This window comes from Lygodium microphyllum, chromosome 23 (assembly GCF_053477565.2).
Source record: "Lygodium microphyllum isolate KBCC chromosome 23, Lygodium_microphyllum_v1.1.10, whole genome shotgun sequence".
NCBI lineage: Eukaryota > Viridiplantae > Streptophyta > Polypodiopsida > Schizaeales > Lygodiaceae > Lygodium > Lygodium microphyllum.
In genome coordinates, this window is record NC_141157.1 from 114,453,681 (window position 1) to 114,478,239 (window position 24,559).

Below are 24,559 nucleotides of genomic sequence, written 5' to 3' on the forward strand. Positions count from 1 at the left end.
TTATGTCCCCTGTACCATCAACAAGATGAAGAGTGGTGATCGGACTTGCTTTGCCTGGCCATGCTATGTTGGAGAGTGGAAATTTTTTTGTAACATTTGGATGTAGATGCATAGGCACAATTAAGGAGTGACACTTTGTGGTTTGTTGATACTTAAAATTGTGGTGCAAGGTTAATGGTGCAGTCTCTAGAAGAAACTTTGGTTTCGGGCTTTGCTTCACCTATGTGGGTTATTAATACTGGGAGTTTGCATGCAATGCTTGGACAAACTTAAATTTGTGGTGTGGCTCATATATCTTTTATTTGTGGTTCGTTTCACCGTAGGAATGTTATTTCTCATTGTAACATCCAAGGATACAAGTTGTTTCTAATTGTTTTGCAGAGCAAGTATAGATACAATTCTATAAGTTTGGTGCATGGTCATTGCATGTATATATGAGTCTATGTACTCCTTGATGCAAATGCATATTTGGTCTTTTATACATGTGAGAGAGAGAGAGAGAGAGAGAGAGAGAGAGAGAGAGAGAGAGAGAGAGAGAGAGAGATGTTCCAGACATAGTGCATTCGACTCCATTGAATGCAATTGATTTGGGAGTGATTGAGTGAGTGTGGATAGAGGGGGGAGGTGTAAATGGGATGAGAGATAGAGGGGTTGTGAGTAGAGGAGAGTAAAGCATGCGATGTTTTTGTGATAGCATTATCCACTGTGTGATAGGGAAGTGAAGCTGCCGTGCGATATAGAGGAGAGTAAAGCATGCGATGTTTTTGTGATAGCATTATCCACTGTGCGATAGGGATGTGCGGGATAGCATTCCTTGCGCGCTAGTATCTACTACCGTTACCAAAAAAAAGAAGACATTAGTAACCTAAGTAATATAATATAATCAAGCATTAAGCATATGTTTTATCACAAGAAAAGTTGTCTTTTTGCTTTTCGGGGCGTCGCGTCATTGGCCCCATTGGCTCCTTCACCCCAGTTATTAAGGATTCAGACCACTGTGGGACGCCTTTTTACTTACTCCTATGCAGACGATGTGACGCGGTCAGGGGCAAAATATGACCTTGTCCAGGGTTCTTTCAAGAGCCATGCACAAACGTGCGAGAGTATAGCCAGTCTGCCCCTCCATCACCTAAACTCAGCCATTGTAAGCAGTTCGCGCCCTGTGATTCGGAGTCGGTGAGCCATGTCAGAAGCGCAAGACCAGTCCCAGTCTCACGGGAAGAGGAAGAAGAAGAAAGTGGAGGTGATGATGGACTACGTGCCCCCAAAGGAAGGTTTTTCGTGTCCTCTTGTAGGCTATTTCCCGTCCGGGTTCGATCCAGAGAAGCAGAAGAACAAAGGAATGGAAGAAGACGAGGCAGGAGGAGGCGCCTTGAAGGCAACAGCCTACCAAAACACAGAGCGCTACAAGGCCCGCCAGCATCAGCTGGTTGTGACCCCCCCTCAGGGTACAGTCGATTTTGTGGGAACAAACTACACCGGTGAAAGCGCCGCCTGGCAGCCTGGCCACTACGCCCTTGGCGTCTTTGACAAGGACACCAGGACCCTAAAGCTGCTACCTATCGGTGGAGCGAAGGTATGCAGAAGAGATGGTTTTTTCCGATGGTTGCAGAAAAAGATGCCATGTCCTTATTTAATTTCGTGGTGGAAACAACGAAATTGTATTGATTTAAAAAATAATAATAAAGAAAACCCTTTTTTGTTGGTGGAAACAGCAAAATTGTAACGAGGAAAAAGAAAAGAGATGATATTTACATAATCAGCCTATTAGGAACTTATAGTTGCAATGACATATTCATGGCCGTATAGGCTAGTAGTTACATGGATCTGATTAACCTTAGTTCCTTCGATTGGGGTGCTGAATTTTCTTTCCTTTCAATGCACTTGGCTGGTAAGGCATTAATTTTATTGATACATAGAGATGAAGTACTTACAAGAGAGGGCGCTAGCCCTCAACATAGTGCTCCATTGAAATTGAGGTACAATAGGAATCCTTTTGCTATTGCAAAGACAAGTGGTAGATTTACGCTGGTGGTGATAAGTATTGACATTCCCACAAAAATTTTGAGCAGTTTTCCTTCTTGGCAAAAAGGGACTTCTTCTTTGGGCCATTGTGGTAGACTAATTGTTAGAGAAGAAGGCATTCAAAATCTTGTTGTTGGATGCTTGGTGGAGACTTTTGAGAATCATTGCCACCTCTTTTGCTTTTTTCTTGCATATAAGTTTTTTTTTTCTTTCTTGGTGAGATAGACTTTGGGGAGGTTGATGCTCCGCTTTGCTCTCTCTCATGCAATAAGGCTCTCTTGTTTGAACACTGTAATATTTCCGCACTAAATATTAATAATTTTAGACCCCGCTCACGCCGCGCAGTGAGCAATTTCAAGTGACCTCCCCACGACAAAAAGACCTTGGCTAAGCACTTACTCCGAATCTAGCCCGCATTGTGCGAAAGAGGCCGAGGCTAAAAACCCGCAAGCCCACGTGGGAACACCCTTCACGGGAAAGGCAAATGGATAATGGATAAGAATTTTGCAATTTCTTTTTACTATTAACCTCTCCCCTTCAGCCGTTGCATGGCGGGGGAGAGGGAGTGTGAGAGGAGTGATGAGGAGCAGGAAAGCAAGGGGGGGAGGAGGAAGCATGCAAACTAGCCACATGTGTGGCTATCCCCCCCCAGTCCTATAAAACCACCCCCTCCCCAAGTTTGAGGGAGGGAGGAGAGGAGAGAGAGAAGGTGGTGTCGAGCTGCCCGCCATCACCGCCCTGCTGCCGTGGAGAGCCGCCACGCTGCCGTGCTGCTGCCGCGCGGCCCATCCCATCTCCATCATCATTATAATCATCACTCTCATCTTCTTCGTCGTCATTCTCATCATTCTTTTCCATTATTACCTTCTCTCTCTCTATGTAAGCTTTTGTTCAGAAGCTTAGAAGCTTCTTTGGAAGCTTCCACTAAAGGCTTCCTTAAGCCCTGTTTACACGTGCTCTCCCCGGTTTCAAAAATCAGACTCGTAAGCCCCAATTTTTGCGTGAGGAAAGAAGAATTGGCCTACTAGGTAGTTTCGGAGATCGAGAATAAGGGCAAGGAGAATTCGCGGAGTCCAAGTCCACTACATCATCGATGGCTCCAAAGCTAAAGACGCGAGGTGTACACGCGGGAGCCTCCAACCCGAGTCCACTTGTGGACATCGCTACGAGTCCTCATGCCCAGGTTCCAATTGTATTCTTGCATGAAAGGGATACGTTAAGCGTGACGGGCTTTAGGAAAGTTTAAATGCATTTATTCAGTCGTTTACGAAGTTAGTGCATGTCGTGCATTTGAAATTGTTTGCACTTTCAAGTTGCAATCCTATTGCATAGGTTAAAATGTGGATTTGTCTAAATGTATCCTTGATTTCCTCGCGAAAAAGAACAATGCATGATGCATTTAGATAATAATCTCCTAGTTGTGATTCGTATGAGATAATCATTGACGTCTACTAGATGTTGTCCAAGTAGTTGCATTGCATGAAAGGGGTTTATGTACCTTGCAAATTGCATGCGGTGAAAATTACACCCTAGGTTGGGGCGAAGTGTTGAAGAAACGAATTAAATCAATAATGGTCTCATGGTATTCGTTCATGCACGGAGTCTTTCCATCAAAGTTTGTATTTAGGAAGGGATGTATTTTTCATATTAAAGCTTGAATTCAATGCATTAAACGAAGGTTTTATAAGCATAGTTCTTGATGTAAATCAACGTAAAATTTATATGAATAGCCCTAAATTGTCAATCATTATAGTTTAGGCAAGAAAAAGAAATGGTCATTGTATGTTTTATAGTTGCATAGAAGGAAAAAGTCAATGAATCGCATATTTTCATGTAATGTTATGTCTTGCAACTATTTACATATTGTAGGAAAAATATTAGCGTCTTTAAAAAAAGATCACCTCTTGTTGCAAGACAATTAGATCGATTTGGATAAGTCGCTTGTGATGGCATAACCCACATGGGATTTATAAAAGCATAAATAGTTAGTACGACGAACACCTCAAAGTGCTAGCTAGGGTTTAGTCACGTTAAAAATTCTGCCTAGTATCGCACTTGGGATGCCAAGTCAAGACTTTCAATCCCAAAGGTCCTACCCACATTCACGGAATGTTAGGGTTAGCTAAATGCCTATGCAACAACGATCTAGGGTTTTACCCCAAGGATCAATTGACCAAATACTAGACTTCTGTTTGTATTTAGAAACCATAGGGCCAAACGTTGTCGGCCTAGTAAGATTAGGGTTGGGTTGAGTCAAGAGGACTCCCAAACCCTACATCTTGACCAAGGTATCCTTGACCAAGAAATACCGTGCGATAGGAGAAATAATCCCATAAGTCAGGTGCGACACCTACGCAACAAGTTGCAACGTCGCAGGGTTTTGTGTTTAAAGCACAAAGTAGAATTGCCTCTCCTTAGAACAAGGTTGGTGAGTTCTAGTGCAAGTCTAACTTGCAAAAGGATGAGTGGTCATCTTGTTACATCACCCTTCCTTGGGCTGATTTGCCAAGTTAGGGAAGTTATGTATTGCCTAGCAAGCAATTGACCAATCAAGTTAGGGCGATGAGGTTGCCCAGGATTTACTGTTTTAATTTAAGGAACCTAAGGTGTTGGTTAATTTGGGTTAACAGGGTATAAACCCTAACCTAAGGATAAAAGAGTAGACAAATAACAAAACCCTTGGGGATCTTGCCAAGTCGCAATCGATCCCGGATCGAATGCTAGATGCATTCGAAGAGAAGGATTTACACCTTAGCAGTTGGCCAAACAAACGACCATTGGATTGATTGTGTTTGTATAGTTAGGAGCATTGTTTGTACTTTTTTGCTCAAGGAACTAAAGATGGAAAAATAATTAATGCTTTAGGTTGAAGGCCTGGAGGGAGAGGCAGCATCAGTTACCCCCGATTGTCTGCCTGACCCTATCCAAGGGGGTTGTTAGCCGTGCCGGGTACGTGGACCGAACCCGCCGCGAGAGGTCTCTCCGTGGGTGCTACTTGGAGCAGGAGGACGCTTGGGTGCCAGGGGGGGCTTTGGCCGTAAATCCCTGGCCTCCGGGTCCTGCACAAGGGGCCGACGTGACTCGGAATTGGATCTCGAGGCCCGCATACTAGTCTACGGGTGGAAACTTGGATTAGTAATCCTCGAGGATTGCTGAATTGCCTTCGGGCGGATTATGGAATTGCCTTCGGGCAAATTATGGATTAGCCTTCGGGTTGGATTATATGATGTATTCCAAAGATTGATAAATAAGATCAATTGTTGAAAAGGAACTTGCTTGACATTGTTTTTTTATGTAAGCGCTTAAGTTGCATGAAGGAATCGGTGATTAATTGACTAATGAAGGAAGCTGTTTTTGCATGTCAAACTAAATGTGGTAGGTAATTAAACAACTAAGCAACCCTGAGGAGAGTGCGGTGGATGTGACCATGGGTCCGTCCTACAGAAGAGTGGTCCCGGTTGGCCGGGAACTTTTCTCGAAGGAAATTGATAGCAAGAAACGATGACCTAGAATCTAGAGTACTAGAGTCTCGATTTATGCTGTTTTAGGGAAACGGAATGGGACTATGCCTTAGGGCAGAGAGATTGAGCTTTGCATCCCTCTCGTTTCCCATTCTCCTTGAACTAAGTGCAGTATAAATCCGTTTCGACCCTGACATTTCTGCGTAAAGTAGTTCGCCTGGGGCTCGACGCTATCTACTGTTCTAGGAATTTGACCATTAAGAAAACCCTGATTCAGGTCGATCCTAAGTGGGAATGGCCAGAATGCTTCCGCTACGTGGTGGACTCGGGAAGACCTAGATCGCAAACCCCGTGACATTTCATGGGAGTGCCGGGCGGCGTTTTTTGGACTCTCTTCCCGATGGGCTGCTAAGACGAGTCCTACAAGTAGACAAGTGGATATGTTACAGTTGGTATCAGAGCGAACCAACGAGGATCTAATACTTACAAGAAAACTTAATGAGGAGAAGTAGAGCAAATGTTGCTGTTAAGAACATTTCCTTATGTGCTTATCGATACTGGCCTGTAGAGTCGCGAAGCATGGAACAAATTCTTGGTATTCCAGGTTATGTTTATGACTGCGATGCGTGCTTCGACTTATCGATGGAGGCTGGATATTGTGAGAGTGCGCAGCGAAAGAAGAACACGAACACAGAGGAGAGGAGAGAGGAAGCAGAGAATGAAGGAAGAAAGTCTGCACTGACTGAGATGAATGCTGAATACACTGGAATGGACAGAACAGTCCCTGCACGCAGCCCGGAGCGTCAGTGAGGGAACCAGGACAGACTGGAAGCAGAGGCAGCACCAATGCCGGAGACGGAGACGGAGGAAGCAGTGCTGTACCTGCAGAGAATGAATGCTGGACTGACTGGGGGGGCTGCTATAAATAGCCCCTAGCCAGCAAACTGGCCGACCTGGCCAGATCTGGCCGACTATGGCCAGATCTGGCCGACTATGGCCAGATCTGGTCCGACTGACCAGAACTGGTCCGACTGATCAGAACTGGTCCGACTGCCCAAAATAATGGGCAGTCAGCCCAGAAACAGCCCAGATTGGGCTGTAAAATGCCCAAGACTGCATGCTGACTAAAGCAGCCTAAAAACACACTGACAGAGCTCCTCTGTCTCCTGTCAGACTCTGATAGGAGCTCACAACCAGGAGATGACAGACTGAGACTGAAGAAGAGCAGGCTAACAGATATGATGAATATCCTAGACCGCATCTACAATCCGTCACCCCTGTGCGTGGAATGGAGATGGACGGGTGATTCAAGAATTTATTACATAGCTGCCCACCGACTTGCGTACTTTTGGACCAACTTGAAGAGAATCAAGTGGATGGAGGACTTAAAGATCGTGAAGCTGTTTATCTTTGTTGAGGCTCACGCAAACGCAACCCTACATGTCGGCGGTCGAAAGGTCAAGCAGAACACATATGTGTACGAGGAAGTGACTCGAATAATCCCTGCCGACAGAATCAAGGTGTTGGGACGCTATGAAAAGAACGGGTATCAAAGGAAAGGATATCCTAATCTTCCTATGACCTATCAATTCCTGAAAATCCATGACCCCAATCCATATTATTTCTCAGTTCCCGTAGCTGAATGTAACACAATCTTATTCTCTCTGAATAATGTATTAGCTTGCTCTACCATCCGAAGAATAATTGTACTCAAAAGGGCTATGTCCATATGAATGAAATAGACTTTTTATCAATGACTGTCTTGATTGTAAGTGTTGGTAACGGAGTTAAGTGATTAGGTCACTTGGCTAAAAGCCAATGTAATGTGAGAAACGTTAGCAAGTTTTTAACGTAAAGAATTTTAATGTCCATGCACAACCTCAAGTGCAGATCCCTAGTCAGACCCCTACACCAAGTACGGCCGTGATTCAGGAGAAAATGTTTATTCTCAAGCAAATCAAGCCACTAGAATTTGACGGCGAAGGAAGGACCGTCCAAACTAATGTCGAGATCTGGATCGAAACCATGGAGGATTATTTTGAAGCAGCAGGTATTGCACCCGCTAACCAAGCGATGCTCGCCAAACTGAAGCTCACCGGCAAAGCAAGACTTTGGTGGAAGGAATGGTGCAGAGACCAAGGGATCTCGGAAGAGTCAATTACGTGGGAAAAGCTTAAAAGAGCTGTGCGAGGGAGATATCTACCACCTGCCTACCGCATGCAGAAGATGAACGAGTTCTATGAATTAAAGCAGCTTGGTCTATCCCTTGATGCATACTATTCAAAATTCGTCTCTCTTTTGAAATATGCACCACAAATGGATATGACACAACAGGGGTTAAAGTTTTGTGCCGGATTAAACCCACCCATAAACACCCGCCTCGAATCAATGCGCCCAAAAGACCTACAGGACGCGCTCATTTGAGCTGCACCGATAATACACGAGATGCAGATCAAACCAAGAAATAACAAGACTTGGTCTTACAAGGATCAGAACAAGGGAGTGTACATGTCCCAAGCTAAGAGAACACATGACCAAAATCAGGGACAAAGGAAGAAAGCCAGGATCAACACTGTAAATAATTTTGTTCCTACCAAAGGTAATGGCCGCAATCTCCGTTGCTTCCATTGCAACGAGCCTGGTCATTTCAAAAGGCAATGTCCCAAGCTTGGCGGACAACAACGTCAAGGACCATCCCAAGGAACCATCCGTGGCCAAGGAGCCGCCACCTAGGCAAGAGGGAGGACCGCTAGTGTTGCCGACAAGTTTGGTGATGAAGAAGATCCAACCATGGAAGCTGACTTTGAGAGAGCAACAGTCCATGCCGCTCTTCACAAGAAAGGCCCAAATCGCTAAAAGCTTCTAAACCTTGATTGATTGTGGCGCTACACATTCCTTCATTTCACCAGCATGTGCAAAAAGATTAGGAATAGCCACAAAAGATGCACCTACCTTACTTGTGGAATTAGCAAATGGTCGTAAAGTCACTTGTACCAGGCAAACTGCTAAGGTGAAATTCCTTTTGGGAGGAAAGTCGACTTCGGTCAGATTCAGGGTAATGAACCTAGGCGTCCACGAGTGTTTGCTCAGAATGGATTGGCTTAAACCTAATATGATGTCCACATTCACTGTGGAAAGGGTCAAGTCTCCTTTCGAAATTTTGAAGGGGAATTGGTCACAACTCAAGGAGAGGGTGGTAGGCAAAAAATTCAACTGGTCAAAGTATTTTGGATAATAAAAGGAGTTAAAAAGGGGCTACCTGTCTATTTGATTAAGCTAAATAAGCTAGATCAGAATCAGGAGTCTAGAGAAGAACCCTCATGGCTAAAGGAATACGCAGACGTATTTCCTGAAGAGCTGACAGAACTTCCTCCTCAAAGAGAAGTCGATCATGAAATCAAGCTAGTGCCAGGAGCTGCACCAATTGCAAAGAGGCCATATAAAAATGTCCATCCCGGAAGCGATTGAGCTGAAGGAGCAACTCAAGCAATTGTTAGACCAAGGCTACATCCATCCTAGCAGTTCACCATGGGGAGCTCCAGTGCTGTTCCAGAAGAAGAAAGATGGAACGCTTCGGCTATGCATTGACTACAGAGGGTTGAATCAATCAACCATTAAGAACAAATAATAGATGAACTTCTTGATCGTCTTCAAGGTGCGAAGATCTTCTCTAAGATTGATCTCAGGTCTGGATATTATCAGATAAGGATCAAGGAAGAGGATATCCCAAAGACGGCATTCAGTACAAGGTATGAACACTTTGAGTTCCTAGTCATGTCATTCGGGCTGACAAATGCACTTGCTACCTTCAATAGGCTAATGCATGATATCTTTAAACCATATCTTGATGACTTTGTACTCGTCTTCTTCGACGATACCTTAGTCTACTCCAAACAGGAAGAAGATCATGAACCCTAGCTTCTCATTGTCCTTGAGACAATGAGGGCATACAAGATTTATGCCAAGAAGAAGAAGTGTGCATTCTTCAAGCGACAGATTGAGTATCCGGGATTCATTGTATCAGCGGAAGGAATTTCAGTAGATCCGAGACGTTCTGGAGTGGCCAACACCAACAACTGTCAAAGAAATACGTAGTTTTCTTGGATTGACAGGATGGTATAGGGTCTTTATAAAAAACTATGCCTTGATTGCAGCGCCTCTGACGGATCTACTGAAGAAGCAAACATCAATTGTATGGTCAACTGCTGAACAATCTAGCTTTGATAAACTAAAGCAAAGCTTGGTATCAGCACCTATCCTGAAACTTCCGGACCTTAGTAAGGAGTTTGAAGTGATAACTGATGCTAGCACACTGGCCTTAGGATGTGTGCTTATGCAAGAAGGTCATCCTTCAGCATACTCTTCGAGGAAACGGAAGAGCCATGAGAAGAATTATGCTACCCACGATCTGGAACTGTTAGCTGTCATCCATGCTCTCAAGCTTTGGAGACACTACTTGCTGGGTAACAAGTTTATCCTAGTGACGGATCATAAAAGTCTTAAATGGATCTTTACCCAAAATGAGCTCAATATGAGGCAACGTCGATGGATTGAAGTGCTGGAGGAATATGATTTTGAAATCAAATACCGGCCTGGAAAGGAGAATGTAGTTGCCGATGCACTTAGTCGCAAGGCATTTCTAAATTCTTTGATTTTGCAAGATCCATCAACAGCTAGATCTCTAGCCACAAAGGTATCCATGCTAAACAACCCAATACTTGAGCTAGCTAGAGAGGAGGCATGCCATGATCCAACCTATCAGAAATTGCTAAGGGAGATTCCCATCAAGGATCAAGACCCGAAGCTACATGCAAAGTATCGAGAATTCTCTATCAATAGTGGACTTGTCTACTATAGAACGAGATTATGTATACCGGCAAGCCAGTCACTTAAGCAGAAGATACTTTGCGAAGCTTACGACTCCCCTTTTTCAGGGCATCTTGGCTATGCCAAGACCCTCAATGCAGTCAGAAAGAGCTATCATTGGGAGAGGCTTAAAGGTGACGTTCTCAAATATGTCACTGAATGTTTGTCTTGTCAACACATTAAGGCTGAACATATCAAAATGCCAGGGAAATTGCAACCACTTGACATTCCCCAAATGAAATGGGAATTCATTAGTATGGACTTTGTTGTTGGCCTGCCCCAAGTTCAGGGAGGTTACAACTCCATTATGGTTGTGGTTGATATGCTTACCAAGGTTGCACATCTTATCCCTGTTAAGACAAACTATGAAGCCTCAGATATTGCAAGGTTGTTCATCAAGGAGATATTCAAACTGCATGGGTTACCCAGAAGAATCATCAGTGATTGTGACTCTCTCTTCACATCACACTTCTGGAGAGCCATCTTCGAGGCCATTGGGACTCAACCCTGTTTCAATACAGCTTACCATCCCCAAACCGATGGTCAAACGGAGCGAGTCAACCAAGTCATTGAGGATATGCTAAGGGCACATTGTTGCCGCGAACCCAAAAAGTGGATTCAATATTTGCCACTGGTTGAGTTTGCCTATAATGCTTCCTACCAACAAAGCATTTAGATGACCCCTTTTCAAGCATTGTATGGGCACGACTGTCGTAGTCCTTTAAACTTTTCGGATCCAACCTTGAGGGTTGAAGCTTCAAAGCAGATGCTGGAAGACATGGATAACCAAATCAAGTCAATAAGACATGACATCCAAGCCGCCAAGGACAGATAGAAGGCTTACGCGGACCTGAAACGTAAAGATAGATCCTTTGTTGAAGGTGACATGGTCTTCATTCGCGTACGTCCCAAGAATAGTTCCCTATCCTTGGGGGAATGCAAAAAGCTAAGTTCAAGGTATTGTGGACCTTACAAGATTCTCAAGTGCCTAGGGCCTAATGCTTACAGACTGCAACTCCCTAAGAACCTAAAAGTTTATAATGTATTCCATATCAGTCTATTGAAAAAGTATGTACCTAACCCTAGTCACCTGCTTGATGATGTTGTAATGCCTAGCCAAGGAGTCCTTGAGCTATGGCTTGACAGGATCTTAGATGTTAGGGAGAGGCATTTGAGATCCAGAACCCTGATAGAATACCTCGTCCAGTGGAAAGGTTATCCTGAAGAGGATGCCACTTGGATGGATGAAAGCACTCTCAACCAACAATACCCCCAGTTCTTCTCGAGATAAGGACATCTCGATTCCTCAGAGGAGGAGAGGATGTAATATTTCCGCATGAAATATTAATAATTTTAGACCTCGCTCACGCCGCGTAGTGAGCAATTTCAAGTGACCTCCCCGCGACAAAAAGGCCTTGGCTAAGCACTTACTCTGCGTGCATCATCAAAATCTAGCCCGCGTTGTGCAAAAGAGGCCGAGCTAAAAACCCGCAAGCCCACGCGGGAACACCCTTCACAGGAAAGGCAAATGGATAATGGATAAGAATTTTGCAATTTTTTTTTACTATTAAACCCTCCCCTTTAGCCGTTGCATGGCGGGGGAGAGGGAGTGTGAGAGGAGTGATGAGGAGTAGGAGAGCACGGGGGGAGGAGGAAGCATGCAAACTAGCCACATGTGTGGCTATTCCCCCTCCTTAGTCCTATAAAACCACCCCCTCCCCAAGCTTGAGGGAGGGAGGAGAGAAGTTGCTGTCGTGCTGCCCGCCATCGCCGCCTTGCTGCCGTGGAGAGCCGCCATGTTGCCGCGCTGCTGCCGCCTGGCCCATCCCATCGATATCATCATTATAATCATCACCCTTATCTTCTTCGTCCTCATTCTCATCATTCTTCTCCATTATTACCTTCTCTCTCCACGTAAGCTTCTGTTGAGAAGCTTAGAAGCTTCTTTGGAAGCTTCGACTAAAGGCTTCCTTAAGCCTTGTTTACACGTGCTCTCCTCGGTTTTAAAAATCAGACTCGTAAGCCCCAATTTCTGCGCGAGGAAAGAAGTATTGGCCTAATAGGCAGTTTCGGAGATCGAGAATAAGGGCAAGGAGAATTCGCGGAGTCCAAGTCCACTACATCATCGATGGCTCCAAAGCTAAAGACGCGAGGCGCACACGCGGGAGCCTCCAACCCGAGTTCACGCGTGGACATCGCTACGAGTCCTCATGCCCAGGTTCCAATTGTATTCTCGCATGAAAGGGATACGTTAAGCATGATGGGTTTTAGGAAAGTTTAAATGCATTTATTCAGTCGTTTACGAAGTTAGTGCATGTCGTGCATTTGAAATTGTTTGCACTTCCAAGTTGTAATCCTATTGCATAGGTTAAAAGGTGGATTTGTCTAAATGCATCCTTGATTTCCTCGTGAAAAAGAACAGCGCATGATGCATTTAGATAATAATCTCCTAGTTGTGATTCGTATGAGATAATCATTGACGTCTACTAGATGTTGTCCAAGTAGTTGCATTGCACGAAAGGGATTTGTGTACCTTGCAAATTGCATGCGGTGAAAATTACACCCTAGGTGGGGCTAAGTATCGAAGGGACGAATTAAATCAATAATGGTCTCATGGTATTCGTTCATGCACGGAGTCTTTTCATCAAAGTTTTATTTAGGAAGGGATGCATTTTTCATATTAAAGTTGAATTCAATGCATTAAACGAAGGCTTTATAAGCATAGTTCTTGATGTACATCAATGTAAAATTTATACGAGTAGCCCTAAATTGTCAATCATTATAGTTTAGGCAAGAAAAAGAAATGGTCATTGTATGTTTTATAGTTGCATAGAAGGAAAAAGTCAATGAATCGCATATTTTCATGTAATGTTATGTCTTGCAACTATTTACACCTTTTAGGAAAAATATTAGCGTCTGTAAAAAAAGATCACCTCTTATTGCAAGACAATTAGATCGATTTGGATAAATTGCTTGTGATGGCATAACCCACATGGGATTCATAAAAGCATAAATAGTTAGTACGACGAACACCTCAAAGTGCTAGCTAGGGTTTAGTCACGTTAAAAATTCTGCCTAGTATCGCACTTGGGATGCCAAGTCAAGACTTTCAATCCCAAAGGTCTTACCCACATTCACGGAATGTTAGGGTTAGCTAAACGCCCATGCAACAACGATCTAGGGTTTTACCCCAAGGATCAATTGACCAAATACTAGACTTCCATTTGTATTTAGAAACCCTAGGGCCAAATGTTGTCGCCTAGTAAGATTAGGTTTGGGTTGAGTCAAGAGGACTCCCAAACCCTACATCTTGACCAAGGTATCCTTGACCAAGAAATACCGTGCGATAGGAGAAATAATCCCATAAGTCAGGTACGACACCTACGCAACAAGTTGCAACATCGCAGGGTTTTGTTTTTAAATCACAAAGTAGAATTGCCTCTCCTTAGAACAAGGTTGGCGAGTTCTAGTGCAAGTCTAACTTGCAAGAGGATGAGTGGTCATCTTGCTACATCACCCTTCCTTGGGCTGATTTGCCAAGTTAGGGAAGTTATGTATTGCCTAGCAAGCAATTGACCAATCAAGTTAGGGCGATGAGGTTGCCCAGGATTTACTGCTTTAATTTAAGGAACCTAAGGTGTTGGTTAATTTGGGTTAACAGGGTATAAACCCTAACCTAAGGATAAAAGAGTAGACAAATAACAAAACCCTTGGGGATCTTGCCAAGTCGCAATCGATCCCGGATCGAATGCTGGATGCATTTGAAGAGAAGGATTCACACCTTAGCAGTTGGCCAAATAAACGACCACTGGATTGATTGTGTTTGTATAGTTAGGAGCACTATTTGTACTTCTTTGCTCAAGGAACTAAAGATGGAAAAATAGTTAATGCTTCAGGTTGAAGGCTTGGAGGGAGAGGCAGCATCAGTTACCCCCGACTGTCCGCTTGACCCTATCCAAGGGGGTTGTTAGCCGTGCCGGGTACGTAGACCGAACCCGCTGCGAGAGGTCTCTCGGTGGGTGCTACTTGGAGCAGGAGGATGCTTGGGTGCTAGGGGGGGCTTTGGCCGTAAATCCTTTGCTTTCGGGTCTTGCACAAGAGGCCGACGTGACTCGGGATTGGATGTCGAGGCGGAAACTTGGATTAGTAACCCCTGAGGATTGCTGGATTGCCTTCGCGCGGATTATGGAATTGGCTTCGGGCAGATTATGGATTAGCCTTCGGGTTGGATTATATAATGTATTCCAAAGACTGATAAATAAGATTAATTGTTTAAAAGGAACTTGCTTGACATTGTTTTTCTATGTAAGTGCTTAAGTTACGTGAAGGAATCGGTGATTAATTGGCTAATTAAGGAAGCTGTTTTTGCGCGTCAAACTAAATGTGGAAGGTAATTAGACAATTAAAGCAACCCTGAGGAAAGTGCGGTGGATGTGGCCATGGGTCTGTCGTACGGAAGGGTGGTCCCGGTTGGCCGGGAACTTTTCTCGAAGGAAATTGACAGCAAGGAACGATGACCTAGAATCTAGAGTATTAGAGTCCCGATTTATGTTGTTTTAGGGGAACGGAATGGGACTATGCCTTATGGGCAGAGAGGTCGAGCTTTGCATCCCTCTCGTTTCACATTCTCCTTGAACCAAGTGCACTATAAATCCGCTTCGACCCTGATGTTTCCGCGTAAAGTAGTTCGCCTGGGGCTCGATGCTAGCTACCGTTCTAGGAATTTGACCATTAGGAAAACCCTGATTCAGGTCGATCCTAAGTGGGAACGGCCAGAATGCTTCCGCTACGTGGCAGACTCGGGAAGACCTAGATTGCAAACCCCGTGACATTCCATGGGAGTGTCGGGCGGCGCTTTCTGGACTCTCTTCCCGATAGGCTGCTAAGACGTGTCCTACAAGTAGACAGGTGGATATGTTACAAACACCTATATTGAAAGTTCAAGTTTCACTCCAGAGATTTCATAAATACTTTTTTCTTGGAATGTTGGAGCATATCTTTTAATCCATGTATTTCAAAGATAGATATTGTCAATGCAATTCCATAGGATTGGGATGCCAATATTAGTTTTCCCAAGAAGTACTTTCTTCCACTGTGTAGTGGGTATGGATGGAAGAGGAAGATCGCTTAATGTAGTCCAGTTAACATTTTATTATTATTAATGCAAGCAAGGAATAGTGAGCGATTGATTCCTAGGATTTGTGACATCTTTTGCAAATGCCATCTCCTTTGCTAATGCGGACAGCTCATTCTTGGATCCATATATCTATGCAAAATGAGCCACATTAGGTAAGATGGTTTCGGAGGGATAGTGAATCAATCATAATAGTTTAAACCTATAGAATTAGTGGGAGTACTCTTAGTTGGAAAGTCATCTTTGATTCACTTTGATGGTGAGTTCATGATTCGCTTTGGGTAAATTTGAAGCAAGGACAAAAATGACTTTGTATCCTTTTGATTAATTTGCATATTTAATTATTTATTGAATGTGTTTTCTTTGTAATAACTATATATTTAGAAACATGTTTTAGAGTTGGCCACTAACGATTGGTCATAGTGTATTGTGGACTCATGTAGTGGGTTAGAGAAAGGATAATATACACTTCCACCTATTGACTCTATTGGAGGTTTGTGACTAGAACTCAAGTATCAAGGTCAAACTTGTAGAATATATAGTTACAGTTAGCAAGATGACATAATCATGAAATGATTGAATGATTGTACATGTGCATGTATAGGTAGAAAACTTAAAATGCATATATCTTTGTTTAGAAAAGTCATACAAAAATTCCAACATTGGTTTTGTGATGGAATCAAAAATAGCTTTCATACGACATTAAATTAGGGGCCCTAAATTGTAGGGAATGCCTAAGTTTTAGGAGCCTTAGTTTGATTTAAAAGTACTAGTTTTAAAAATTAGGGATGATATTATGAAACCGATAAGTTTTGTGTTTTGGTAGTGTTTACTAAATTTGTTTCTATTCTTGCCAAGTTTCAGCCTAAAATGAAGGCCATAGAGAAGTGTTAGGACATTTGTAACACAAGCTTTCAAGTGTCTCACCACTTTTTACACCTTATGAGATGTGGCTGGATGCATATCTTGTGCTACTTAACTTTCCCTTTTTACACTAACTCTCCCCTTTCTCCTACAAATAGAGCTTGTTTTTTTTCATTCTACATCAGTTTTCTTGGCTGTAAACTCATGTAGAACAACCATATCCAATAAAGATTGTAGAATGAAGTCCCATCCCAATCGATTGTAAGCTTTGTTGGAGTCGATGTTGAAGAATTAAAAATCTTGGTTTGTGGATTGTGTGTATTTGAAGCCCTCCAAAGAGTGATTATGGTATCAATGATGTATCTACCCTTGAAAAATGTTTTCCATTTTTGTCTAATCCAATACTTAAGATGACCAGTGAGTCTTAGGGTTAGAGCTTTTACAAAGATTTTGTATGCTGAATTCAGTCAGCTTCAATAATCTCTTCCTTACATAGTGCTGCCCTAGCTCTAATGAAGTCATCCTATAGTTGTGTGTACCCTTAATCTGAGATTCTAAATTTGTGACTAACTGGTATTTCTCATTTTTGCATGCCTTTCTAATGTTGACAATTCGGAAGATTGAAGGAGCTCTTGAGGTTCTTCAAGTGCTAAGGTCCGTGATCGGAAGGGGGACTATGGGTTCAAGAAATGATGGTGCCAAATAGTGATTCCATCCTGGATGTATGGGAAAACAAACATATTCAAGTCAGCATGGAACCATCCAGCCCTAACCTTCTTTGAGTCATTGGAGAGAGTGAGAAGGATAAGCTTGTGGTACGACAGAAGAATGCCATCCATGACTTTTAGCTTGCAGTCAACGGAGGCTGTGAGGAGACTTGAGGAAGTGTAAGCTTTGTCTAAGTGGGCCTTAAACATTTGGCTACCCCTCTGATTGTTAGAGCAAGTGAACCCTGAATAGGAGTTGACATCTATGAGACTATGGAAAGCCTTGAGGTTGAGCCATTTCCATAGCTCATCGATAAGTAGGATATATTTCATTTCTTTAAGATCTGCTGCTGGCATCTTGCTCATTATTTTGCAAAACCAAACACATGCCTTTATGTTTTGGACATAAAGTAATTACAGAACACTGGTGGCATTAGTCATTCATAACTCAATACACGCGTTTATGTTTTTGGACATGAGCTAATGGGCAAGCACCGGTGGCGTCATTTGTTTGTGACAGCTCTTGTTAGTCAACGCTCTCATGTATTGTAAGTGCCTATGTGCACGGAAACACTGCAAAGCTCATCTTTCACTGAGGAAATTATGATGTAGTATGAATGCTTTAGTTTCTGAAAGTATGGCAGGTGCAATTTCAAGTGGTTATATGCAAACCTTTGGAAGAATTTATGGAGCAATTTATGTATGCATGAAGAGAGTAGACTTTCAATGGGAGCTGCCACATTGTTCATACTAGAACTTGAAATTTGCTATGGTCATGTTTGTTGCCTCTTTATCAATCTCAAAGAACTTTTATGTGCATGAATTTTTATGTAGAGAATAAGCTGTCACTCAGATAGTTCAAGTCAACCTGCACATGGTTGACTTATTGTTGCCTGAGCCGTAAGTGGAGAAAAATGCACTTATATCCTTGTGGCTTTGGAAAATGCCTGGTTATTAATGTTTCTCAGTACATTTGGATAAGTTTTTATCCAAAGTCAAGTGAAGCATGGGTGGTTTATCTTCTTAAAAAACCGAGTTTATTAATCTCGTGTGAATCTCTAAAGATTCCTATGCAATCCAGGTTTCCATCCTTTAAACTTAAACATTTGAAGCAACATTTTTGATTTGACATTCCAACCATTTTGTTTTCCAAGTTTTTAAGAATGCATGCATTATGAGTTTTTGACAGTGGAGGCATTGTGTAATACAGGTTCTGAGAATGGAGCCTAGAGTACGTGGGGTTGAATACTATGACTTTTCAACAGCAGATGTTGAGGTGGCTCCAATGTCAAAGGAGTTGAAATTACAAAAAAGGAAGCTATTGACTTCCACATTTGGTACGCACAAGAGTCAAGTTAGGGTAAGTGAATTCAAATCACTTGTACCTTTATTTGTTTGGTTAATTTGGCATGGACTGTAAAGTAAAGGCCCTAGCTAATTCATATGTTCTATTGCAGTTAAGCCGGTATGAACGGGGACAAGTCAAGGAAGAAGCATTGGGTGATAAGGAGCAAATTAGCCAGCTATTTGAAAAAGCAGGAGACAATCGCACTGTGCTAACAAGTGATGAAGCATTGCAGCAGGCTAATGCTGCCATAATGAGAAATATCCCACCTTACGACCTTACAGCAATCACTCCTGAAAAAGCATTTATCTTTGACAAAATCATTACACCAGAAGAACAAGCTAGCCTCAATGTGAGTCTGCTGAAAGAAATGGCTGGCAATCCTGATAAAATTCAAGAGGTCCTGGAGGAACAGGCATGTCCTGAGTTTGTTCTGAAGCGGTTGAACAAACTTAAACTGCAGGTTTGGATCTTATCTAACAGTGAAGGATGCTTGTGCTCTTTACCACCTATGAAAGTGAAGATAGTATCATTATTAGATTCTGTAATCAGGGGAAGCTGGGTCTTTAGGTTCTTTGTTTTGTGAACTGGTGTTATGGGTCTATAGTGGGGATGCCATTGGAAGCTCCTTTCCGGTATAGTAGTCAAAAAAAGCTAAGAAGGGGAACAGGAATATGTAGCATATCTTTTGAATATATTAATAGACTAGGCTAAACTATGTTAATAGGCCATGGCTTGTAGTAAACAACACATCTTAGCAAGGTCATTATTCTTACATTTTGTGATCTCTGAGCAAACATGATCATTGTACTCTCTGCTGTGTACTCTTTCCTCATGCTCTTTTTTGGGCGGGGAGTTCAAATCTCTTTTATTGTTGTGCATTTCTCAGCATTGTGATTGCGCATTGTCCCATGCCTTCAAAGTGTTAATTGGATGCTAAATTCATTTTCTTCTAGTGTTTCTTTCTTTTTTTTTTGCAAATATGTGAGAGAGGAGGAACATTTGGCTTTAATGTGTACTGATAGGCACATTTAATATGAAATGACAAAGTCTAGCTACTCTTCAATGATAGCTCTCTTTGTCATACTGGTGAGCCCTCCTCTTCTACCACCACCACTTACTGAGATGGAGAAGAAAACTTGCTGCCCACAGCCCCACTCTTATGCTGTGTGATCAGTTGTTGCATCTCTCAAAGCTCATCCGATGGCGCCTGCTTCCTCTGCCCATGAATGCTAGAATGATCCTCAAGCAGCCCCCAAAACAGCCCTCCTCTAGTTTGCATGGGAAGTTTTGACAAGTGGCAGCCTGTTTTACCACTTGGCAGGTTTCCAAAAGTACCTACTAGCTTTAATTAATTAATTTTCAGAATTTAAAATTCTAAAAATTAATTAATTATCGATTTGACCCTACCCAAAACCTAGCTAGTGCCCATTCAGAATCAATGTGCTAACGCTTGTAGGGCATTTCATGATCCCAACATTAATTTACCTTGGACTAGTATTAATTTATTAATTAACGCCTAGTCCATAAAATTCTAAAAATTAATTAATTATCGATTTGACCCTACCCAAGAACTAGCTAGTGCCCATTCAGAATCAATGTGCTAATGCTTGTAGGGCATTTAATGATCCCAACATTAATTTACCTTGGACTAGTATTAATTTATTAATTAACGCCTAGTCCCACAATGTCACCATTGGGCATTTAATGGCCCAATTAATGGTCTAGATTGACACCAAAGTATCCACGAGCACTTCCTCGACATAGCTTTGTACAACTTTTGTCACTCTCTTCCACTATTCACTTGGGTTCCTTAAGTTGTCATTGTGACTGAAGTGACTTACTCTTTGCATGTGCACCTCACGTGTGCACAACTCAATAATTCCAAAGCTAAGCATTAGCAATACATTTCCTTGTGATTGCTTCAACTTTTTGTTGCATCTTTTGAGAGAGAGAGAGAGAGAGAGAGAGAGAGAGAGAGAGAGAGAGAGAGAGAGAGAGAGAGATTTCTAGTCCTTGAAGCTTGGTAGTTGCATACCTATGGGGCATAGGCTGACGATTGGAATTTGCGCACAATGCACACATGTGATGATAGCTACTATCAGTAATGTGCATGAACAACGAGTCTTGACAACGATGTGACAAGCTTTACTTTGCTCGATAGGCCCCTTAATGGACGGTTCACCAACCTTTTCCATGTTCCACCAAAGGGGAATGGAAACCCTCTACATTTTGCTTTTTAGATGTGGCAGCCCTTAACAAACGTGTCTCCATTGCACTATATTATTTTGGATGTGGAATGTCATCCCAAGGGGTGGAAAATTGTTCCCTTGCTAATATGTGACAAGCTCAAGTGGACTAGTGGTTTCACAAGAGGCTGTGCTAGAGTGCAACGAATGTAGAAGCATATGACTAGATTGAAAGAAAGAGAGGAACATGTGGACACACACACACACAGAGAGAGAGAGAGAGAGAGAGAGAGAGAGAGAGGGAGAGAGAGAGAGATTTGTAATGAATGAATATTGAATAGGGAATCAGATATGTACAATGGGCCGTGGAAGTATGCCAGTTGTAGTCTCTCTACTTGCAAACACACCCATAGTAGCTAAGAAATACGTTTCTTTCAATTTGAAACTTACGAAACATTTGAGAGAATAAAAAATGTGGGTGTTTTTTTCGGGTAAGTTGAAACCCAAAACATGGTTTTTTTGACAAAAACTATTCATTTTGTCAGTTTGTTTTGAAATGAAAATCATGATGTTGCAACTTAACTCAATCCATATTGTAGATAGGCTATTTACATGTTTATTTCAATTTTCTTTGTATGATATATAATGTTTGAGTTCTAAGCCATAGAATAGCTTCTCCAAAGACTGACTTTGACATAAGTGACAAGTCAATAACGATGGATATGTAATGTATCATTCTCAATTGACTCTATTATGACTCAAGCTCATTTGGCCATTCTTTGTTTGAGAGAGAGTTCCGTAGAGGTTTGGAACCTCTTTTCCTAGTCGAAATTATTAAAAATCTCTATATAAAAAACCCACGTTTCTTATTTTATCCCCTCTTGAAAGAAACTTACAGAATGCATTTCTGATGTTTCGTTTCTAAACGTTTTTGACGTTTTTGGCTGCTGTGAAACACAATCTTAATGATTGTTACTAGGGATTGTAGGACAATAAATAGCAGAAAAGAAATTTCCAAAAATATTAGGTTGGCTTGGCTGAAACTGGCTGATTGCAGCAAATAAAATAATGAAAAATAATATTGCAAAAAATTTGCTTGCCATGTGGCAGCGTATGCAAATTGTTTGCCATTGCCTAACCTGCCCAAAAATGCTGAAAACATGCTGGGCCCTGGAAATTGCATCATACTATCCCACCTACTAAAAAATGCATGGATTGCCCTAAAATGCTTGAATAATGTTAACGCTCTTTGAGGGGATGGCCAAATCTCTAACACCCCCTCTCAAATCTTGGACGTGGCATAAGGGTCAGGGAATTGGAGTATTGTCGAAGAATAGTATAAGGAGGAGCCTTCGTAAACAAGTTTGCCAAGTTATCCTTTGTCTTGCAATACAACACATGAATAATCTCATTCAAGATCTTCTCTTGAATAAAATGATACCGTATCTCAGTGTGCTTCGATCTAGATTTAAATATCTTGTTGCAAAGTTTGAGGTTGAAATTGGCTTAAAAGTGTAGACACTTTGCACGGATAGAGGGGGGAGTACATGTCTCATGCAATTGTGGGTTGCTTCTTACTGCTCCGTGAAATAGCACTTGCACCCAAGGTAAAGCAATAACTTGTCGTGGACTGCTTGTGGTCCACTTCTCCAGCCCAATCTGAATCGCTCCAATGTGTAAGCACAAGATTTGAACCATTTGTACCTGTTGGATACAAGATCCCTAGATCGAGGGTCTCTCTCAGGAATTGCAAAATCCTCAAAGCAGCCTGTCAATGTACCTCTTTAGGTTTAGTCACGAACCCAACCAACAAACCTACAGCATAACACAAATCAAGACTCGTGTTGAGAAGCCAAATCAGGGAGCCAATAAGTTGCTTGTAACAGGTAGCATTTGCCAAAGGTGAAGTTACATGGGCCGTGGCCTTCTAGTTTGGATCCATAGGAGTCGATAGGGACTTGCATTTGTCCATTTTAAACATAGTCAAGGCTTGTGCACATATTGTTGCTAGGAGATGAAGATCCCCAGTTGAGTGTAATAGGTCTCATGCCCTAAGAAGAAATGGAGAAGTCCCATGTTTGTCATCTTGAACTTCTTGTGAATTGTTGCCTTGGTTGCCTTGACCATTTGGACATGATAACTTGCCAAAATCAAATCATCCACATAGAGCACAAACAAAGCATATGCTGTTGAGCTAAAAATGCATTATCTTCACTTAAACAACCTCAAAACATGCTTAATTAAGGAAGAAACCTTGTTTCTGTAAAAGAAACGCGTTTCTAGAGAGTGTTTGTGTTCCATAAGAACAAACCCACTTGGGAGGGCCCAAACTTTCTATAAATAGGTATGCGGCCCTCCATTCAGCCTCAATCTCTTTTTTGCAGGTTTCAGGTGTTTTCAGCTTGCTGTCCACACCCCTTGTGGAGGACATCGCAGTCCAAGTTGTCTACTTGCAGTCTTCACTCATCTAGCACTTGTTTTCAGCCTTCCATCATCATTTTGCTGTTGTTTCCAGCTAGGCGATTGCTGCTGTTCACCCATTTAGCTTTCGTACAGCGTGCCATGTCAGCATATTGCTGCGTTTGCAAGCCCCAGCTGTCGTCTTGCTAGTTTTCTCTCTCCAGCTATCGTCATCATCATCTCAGCTTGCGTTTATAGATTCTCTCTATAGCATGCGTTTACAGCACTCTCTCTCTAGATCGTTGTCTGCATCAGGTCTAGTCACATAGGTTGTGTTTATTGTTATTCAACTCTCGGAGGTTGCCTTGCTGTGATTTGGGATCCGTTCGGAGTATGAAATGCTCTCAAGCTCATTACCCTTGCCGTGATCCTTGAGATACAGGAGTTCGAGGTTCAGTATTCATTCATTGCAGTGTGTTTGCTGTATGAGCATTATATATTTAGTAGTCATATCACTTCATTCATTCTTTGTGTTCATTGTCTTTGAGTTACCCTAACCCTGATTGTGTTCTTTTATCAGTTCGTGCTTTGTCGTACAGTGTTATTTGTGTTTCTGTGTTAGGGTATTTCTTCACATGTGCCCCCTTTGAAATGTGGATATAAAGCTCTGAATTAGCTATGGATCGCCGATACCCCAATCTCCGTTGGAGGAACGAGTTTATTTTCTTGTTCCAAGTACACGGAGCTTGTTTGAGACCTGGGCCTTCTTTAACCTATATACTTGTCCATCCGATGAGAAAAAGCCAGGAGGCTGTTCAACATAGACTTCCTCTTTCAAATCACCATTGAGGAAGACAAACTTCACATCAAGCTAATAAACTGGCCATCTTCTATGGCTTGCTAAGGCAAGAATGGCTCTAATGGTAGCCATCCGAGTTGTAGGTGCAAAGGTATCATGGAAATCCACCCTTGGCTGCTATGCAAAACCCTTTGCAACGAGATGTGCCTTGTGCTTATCGAGAGTACCATCAATGTAACACCTGTTTCCTTGAAGCCACTTCAAACTTGTCTCTTTGAGTCTTCGGGATATGAACATAAGCATTACTATGCAAAACCCTTTGCAACGAGATGTGCCTTGTGCTTATCGAGAGTACCATCAATGTAACACCTGTTTCCTTGAAGCCACTTCAAACTTGTCCCTTTGAGTCTTCGGGATATGAACATAAGCATTACATCCAAAGATCCTGAAATGAGAAACATCTGGCTTGGCTCCAAAATAAGCCTCATAAGGGGTCATACAAACCACGACCAAAGCAGGTGATTGATTGAGGATGTGGACAGCAGTAGCCATAGCCTCAGCCCATAGACATTGAGATGTCTTACGATGCTCCATTATGGTGCGACTTGTGTAGACATCCCACTTAATGGGATTATACAAGTGGTAGCCCTAAGATTACGAGCTATAGCCCACAAACACCTGTTTGTTCGAAGCCATTTCAAACTTGTCCCTTTGAGTCTTCAGGATATGAACATAGGCATTATGTCCAAAGATCTTAAAATAAGAAACA

General features: G+C 42.3%; 1 protein-coding gene across 1 annotated transcript in view; it reads left to right on the forward strand.

Moving 5' to 3' along the window:
* The first annotated feature begins 995 nt into the window (after positions 1-995).
* The window catches only part of LOC148016646 (DNA binding / DNA-directed RNA polymerase), a 63,222-nt gene continuing 39,658 nt past the window's right edge, over positions 996-24,559 (forward strand). The window contains exons 1-3 of the mRNA XM_087664461.1: positions 996-1,576; positions 18,268-18,417; positions 18,515-18,865. Coding sequence (XP_087520587.1) covers positions 1,184-1,576; positions 18,268-18,417; positions 18,515-18,865 — 894 coding nt within the window. The 5' untranslated portion in view covers positions 996-1,183. The remainder of the gene's footprint in view (positions 1,577-18,267; positions 18,418-18,514; positions 18,866-24,559) is intronic.